Below are 6,373 nucleotides of genomic sequence, written 5' to 3'. Positions count from 1 at the left end.
TACAGGACATTTAATCCAAACAAACTACATGTAACATCTCGTCTACTTTAAGGAAACTGCAGTCTGAAACTTGAAGAAAATTAAATGCGTCTGATGAGTCATCGCTGGGGGAAATCACTTCATTTAGCCATATATGAGGTGTTATGTTATTTATTGCCTGTCAGCGTGAGCCGCTAGTTCATCATTTCTTGTTGCAGAAGAAACCGAGATGATACAGAGGAAATTAGAAGATGTGTTTTTTTATTGATGCAAACTGTATGTTCTTTAAAAACGTTTTTCCACATTTCTCTGTTTAATATCGGATGGAAGGTTTCTCTTTCTCCACAATGTTTGTGCTTCTTGCTACTTTTACAATTCCCCATGGCTTCTAGGAACAAAACACACTGAAAGCACAAACATGAAGAGAAATGCACCGCAAATCTCAAAGTACTGCAAACACACAAAAAAAGCAAGATGTGCCTCAAATAAATAATAAGAAAAAAGATGGTGTAAATATCAACAAGCAGCAAAGTGCACCAAAACAAACATTAGGGAGGGAATTGGTAGCTCAATTTTTGCCTTAGCAACAGCAAAGACAGTGAAGCGTTCCTCGGCTCAAGGCTGCCGTGCTCACTCACACCAGAAAACACAATAGTTGGATTGATAAAAATCAGAAAGACTGCTTCGTTATTGAATCTCTGCCAAAGGAGTTAAAGTGTGGTGCACTCAGATCATGAAATATATACTTTGTTACTGTACTTAAGTCGAATTCTCAGGTATCTGTACTTTACTTGAGTATTTTATGACAAATTTTCATTTTTAAAACAAAAATGTTCTACTCCTGACATTTTCGAAACCGTCTCATTACTTTATTTGATGCATTTGAGGGGAATTAGACTTTTTTTTTTTTTAATATGGCACGAGATTCAGTTGCAAAATAAATACAGTCAGTAGAAATGTCTTTTTACTTTATACTTTGGTAAAAGTACTGATTGAGCTTCTTTACTCAAGTAAAAGGGAAATAGTACATACTCTGTACTTCTACTTGAGTATAGAAGGTCTGTACTTTTGACACCTCTGGCTAGCATGCAGCTCTAATGTTTGCATGTAGGCTACATGCTAGCATGTAGCATATTAGCCTGCCAAGCATGCACACTATTGGGCTTGAACTACAGTTAAGACGACAACATAGGATACTAGTAAACACGGTTAGTGCACATATTTAAATTCAGAGGAACGCGGGTGTCTGTACAAAATTCAGTCCATTCAGTTGTTATATAATGATATTTATTTCTGCATCAAAGTGTCCAACAGACTCAAATAGGGACCAAAACTTACATCACGATCACTAACTAGTATTGGTGAAACACTCCTTAATGGACACAAAAAGTGCTTACAGTGCAATAAATGCACAATTACTTCTGTCTAATAACATTCTAACGTACATTAGAGGAAGTCAATGTCGAAAACTCAACTCGAGAAACTTTGAATCTCTTAAAAGTTCTGAGTAAAAGTTAAACATAACTTGATGAACCTCTAGAAATCATTTTTGGAGGATGATCCTGTAGTTTCACGCCTCAATATTGTCACATGGATCACAAGGTTGAGTCGAATTCAAGAAGTACTCCCTCAACTAAACAGTATCATTTCACCTCCAACAATCCATTTTCCAGCCTACTCATTTTGTTGTCTGCTTAAAAAGCCATTTATCTGCTCGTGCCAAATCATAATTGGCATTCTAATAGCAGTAAAGTGACAGATAGAAACACTACCAGCACTTTAGAATAGGATCCTTTCTTCCCCATGTTTTGCTAAAGTGGACATTTAAATCACTTTAAATTATCAATGAGTACAACGATACCTGCAGATGTAGAGAAAGGCTCATTTAACCCGCCCTACCCTTCATTTCTCCCATGAAATAACCCTATTAAATGCAAATACCCCCGAGGCAACTGGCTTCTTATCATACGATTCAGTGTCTCCTTTAGGGAAGAGCTGTTTTTCCTCTGCATCTGCATGTAATTGCACACATTACAGTTTATAAAAGAACAAAGCATCTTCAGAATAAATTACAGTAAAAAAAAAAAAATGCTGCATTAGGAGAGTGGATGCTATTAATTCCTGCCGTGACAGACATACAGAAAGCAAACACTTTCACGTACTCTGGTGGAGAAAAGTGGCAGGTTCTTTAATTTGACGTATAGTCGGGGACAGCTGGTCTAATTATCTCAGATTTATTTCACTTTTGGGTTTCCTGCAACGCCACAGGAATGATTCCTTGCCGTCTTCGCCTTATACCTGTTGTTGGAAACCAGCCTCGACATGTAGAAGGTTTGAAAGGGAGAAGGGTGCTGCGTGGTATTACTGTGTACACTTCAGCCTGACACCTCAAGCGAGTGTTCAGTGAAGGATTACTGCAGGTGAGTCTTCCTACTGTAAATGACAGCACAACACTGCTGCCGCCTACTTTAGCTGGCAATGCTCGTGCTACAAACAAAACGGCACCTTTCTGAGATTCTCGCATCCTCTAACATTGAGCAGTTTTCACCCCACTAATGAACATCATAAGAAAACCTGGCTTTTATGTCATCTCGGCTCTTAGGTGGGTGGATAGATCATCCCATGCCCTCCTCTGCACAGTAAGTATGTACCCCAGCAGGTGCACACTGCCATCTAGTGACCAGAGTGAAGAATACACTTGGAAATATTATTGTTAATCATCCCAGAAAGCATTGATTCAGTAAGTGTGGGATGGTCCTGGAGGTGTTTAATTCTGCATGAAATAGTCTGTAACATCGCTCCAACAAGACGTAAAGATGGGATGAATGGCACATGCAGAATAATCCCATCTTGTAAATGTTATCTGTATCATTAACCAACAACTAAAAACAAAACGCTACACATTTTTTGGTACACACGGCTTCTTCCCATCACTTGCTTTCATCAGGGCCTTGATGGCTCTCGCTCTCATTTCCAACTCCAGAAGCTCCAGCTGCTGAATCGACGGCTGACATGCTGCAGGTGCACGGCTCGACGCCGGTCCACCTTTAGCAGGTGAGCTAACGTCTGTGGGCTGCGGAGGCTCACTCTCCTCTTTGACTTCCTCTTTGCTGGAAGCGGATGAAAACGCCAAAATCTCACTGACACTTTTGTCTATGTCGCTTTGGAGGTCTTTCTTGGCTTCCGTTGGTTGAGAGTCTTTGGGAGGCTCAGGGTTAGCTGGACCAGGGTTTAGAATCACGTCAGTGCTCTCCTTGCTGCAGTCCGCTACCTTCACTGCCCCGTCCACAGCTTTAACAGTCTGCTCCTCTTTGGGGCCCTCTATGTCACTATCGTAGGTGTCTGCGTTTATGCTTAGGACGTCGCTCTCCTCTCCGGAACCCCCAACCTCTACAAAGAAAATTACACCAAGACTTTAAATCTAAACTGTTTATAGCGGTTTCTGATTTGGAAATATTTGATTAAGTGATGGGGGATTGGGGTTTTTTCTGAGAATTACATATTAATTACCTTGTTTAGGCTCCTCCGCTTTTGCCGTTTCTTTGAGGCAAGATGTAGAGTCAATGTTATTGTCTTGCCTTAATGGGTTAAAAAAAAAGAAAGACATAAACACACTAGAATAACAAAAGCACGAAAACACTCTACATTCATTCTGAAATTGTGCAGACAATGTTCACTCACTGGCTTTCCATGGTCTCTTCAGTTTTTTCGTCACCATTTTCAGGTGTCAGTTCTTCCCCTGGAAAGAACAGCTTATAGTCAATGAACATGCGTTGTTTGACTCGATTATTTTGTTCCAGACAGTACGAAGCAGTGAAACATTTAACAAACTGGCCTGAAGTCTTACCTGCTAAGATCTGTACGACATCTTTCTCTGAGATCGGCTCCAGTTGCTCCCAGCACATCTTTTTGATTTCCTCAAATGCAATGTCCTGTGGAGGATATTGTGTTTTATAGTATATTTGATGATGCAATGCTTTAATAGCCTTCCAAGTAAACATTAGAACGTGTGGAATTACTGATCCATCTGCATTTGAAACCACTTTTTAAAATCAAGAAATTAATATGCTTTCTAGATTTAGCACAAACATTGGTACGTTTTTAACTTTAGTTTGCAGTTTTGCTATACAGCTCCATAGCTAATTTATAGCTATAGATACAAATCAATCAGCAACTAAACACAGTATGGGGAATAATTAACAGCATCAAAATCTAACTAGAAATTTTGGAAGTGATGCCAATAATTTAAATGTTTAGAAAGTGACTTCCTATCGGTTGCAATGATATGAATCATAATTAAATGCAACACAACAAGTATATGCCTCGGAAAAAGATGGAACAAACCTTTGCATGAAATGATCACTAGTGCTCAAGGTGTTGTTGCTTTTTCAGCTGGTGCTGTTGGAATGTAGCCAACAGTACAAAATATGTCCATATATGTTGGAAGACAACACTTGCCAAAGTACAAAGTGTGGGCTTTACACCCACATATTAATATCCATAAAAATACAGCATGGTGGCAGGAGATATTTGTTTAAGTATGTGGTGGACAGACATCTTGAAGACGATATTTAAGGATGTCTAAAATGACATTGAATCTGCTCAGAAATTAGGCCAATTTATCAGGCTTTATCAGTCCTTTGGTCCACAAATGCCCCTCGATCAGTATTCATTACATCATGTCTTTAGCAATAAAAAACACAAGTTTCAAACTGATAAACATTCAGCCTGTCTTATTAAAATAAGACATCATGAGTTCACATTTACAACCCGTGGTGTTTTCATGATAACACAATCACCTTGAGTTCATCAGGCAGCATTTTCCGTAGCTTCTTCTCCCCCAGCACATGGAGACACTGATCCAGCATCTCCCGCTTGTTACTGACATAAGCAGTGATGGGCTGGAATGGCATGCTGAGGTCAAGTCCGCCCTCCTCTATGTCACTGCCAATCCTGTCGAGCTCGGCGTCAGCGAGTTCATCCTTGGAGTCCTGCTTTGAGAAACCAATGTGTAAGTGACAGAGTCTGAGGTTAAGGAAATAAAGGTTTTGAACACTTAAGCAAGAAGTGTAAATTCAGTGCCGACGGTCCTAAAGATCTGTTATATGTTGGTTGTGCTACTTTTACAGAGATGATACAGGAAATGCATGTCGGTGATATTGATGAAGAGGATTTCTGTATTGTCAAAAAAGTGCATTTTTAGTCTTAAGTTGTTATCCAGTACACAGATTAGTGTAAACAACCACTTTAAATGATCAAAACGCTTGCTTAAGAAGGGGATTAAAAGGGGCAGCTCGCATTAAAATATAAAAATATATATTTTCCTCTTACCTGTAGTTCAATCAATCAGTCTAGATTGGTTTGGTGTTAGTTGCCTAATTTTGGGGCTATCAGCTATAAAGATGTCTACCACCTCTCCATTATATGGCACTATATCACACTTTGGTGCTCAAAGCTTGAAAACAAATATATCTGAAGTGTTTTTAAATGTAATTTTTGTTATATATTCCCATTATATTTGCAATAAAGCTATGGTCAATATCTACAAATCTAGATAACTAACACCAAAACAATATAGACATTAATAAATGTCCTTAATACAATAAAAACATGTACGCCTTGTTTAAAAGACAGCTGTTCCAACGTCTGATTCGTTTGGTAATGCAAGATATGTATGACAAAATGCTGCCAACGTATAACAACACCATTTCAAATACTATTCAAACTCCAAGGCTAAGAAAACAACAAGCTGGCTAACGCCGTTTTGGAGACTGACAGCATCAGAAGCAGGTTAGGAACATACACGTTGTTTTGGTTCAGGAAAACCAAACAAATAGAGTCGCTATTACATTAAAATACAAAGGAAACACTAACGTTATAATTTAGCTAATGAAGCAAATGCTGTTGTTGAAGAATACGAGTGAAACGTAATTATTTCGGGTTAATAACGTACGCGCATCCTAACTGAACTCAACACAACATTAGCATGGTGCTAGCTTGATTATCTCACCGCCAAGTTGGATTCCGCACTCCTGCGTTTAATGCTGTCGTGTCGCTCTTCATGCTGCGAGTGTTTCCGTTTCTTCTCAGTGCTACTTGACTTCTTTTTGAGCATTTTTTCGAGGTAAAAACACCGGTCCTTCTCCGCGAAGCTGTTCACTCCTGAGGCTCGCTTGTTTGGGTTGAACGTCGCGGGGAAAGATACGTCATTAAGAAGCGCCGCCTTCTTCTATTCGTGTCGGCGACGAAGAAATACCTTTTTTTGTTTGTTACTACCACCACCTACTGGCCTGGGGCGCTACTGCTCCTCTAACTTTTCTAAATTTACCAAGAAATCCCACATATTATCCACAGCAGGTTCTTCCATGATTATTAATGTTACTAATAAACATAA

The 6,373-nt window shown here is 39.3% G+C and overlaps 1 protein-coding gene across 1 annotated transcript; it reads right to left on the bottom strand.

The window, feature by feature from the left end:
* Positions 1 to 886: 886 nt before the first annotated feature.
* Positions 887 to 6,161, bottom strand: caap1 (caspase activity and apoptosis inhibitor 1). The gene is made up of 6 exons (XM_084002825.1): positions 5,990 to 6,161; positions 4,779 to 4,970; positions 3,827 to 3,911; positions 3,661 to 3,718; positions 3,490 to 3,557; positions 887 to 3,369 (listed from the first exon to the last, which is right to left on the bottom strand). Exons 1-6 carry the CDS (start codon positions 6,092 to 6,094, stop codon positions 2,876 to 2,878), a joined length of 1,002 nt encoding a protein of 333 aa, XP_083858951.1. The 5' UTR covers positions 6,095 to 6,161; the 3' UTR covers positions 887 to 2,875.
* Between the last annotated feature and the right edge of the window lie 212 nt (positions 6,162 to 6,373).

This window comes from Eutrigla gurnardus (genome assembly GCF_963514095.1).
Source record: "Eutrigla gurnardus genome assembly, chromosome: 23".
NCBI lineage: Eukaryota > Metazoa > Chordata > Actinopteri > Perciformes > Triglidae > Eutrigla > Eutrigla gurnardus.
The sequence above is the reverse complement of the archived record's forward strand: the minus strand, read 5'-3'. Positions and strand labels throughout refer to the sequence as shown.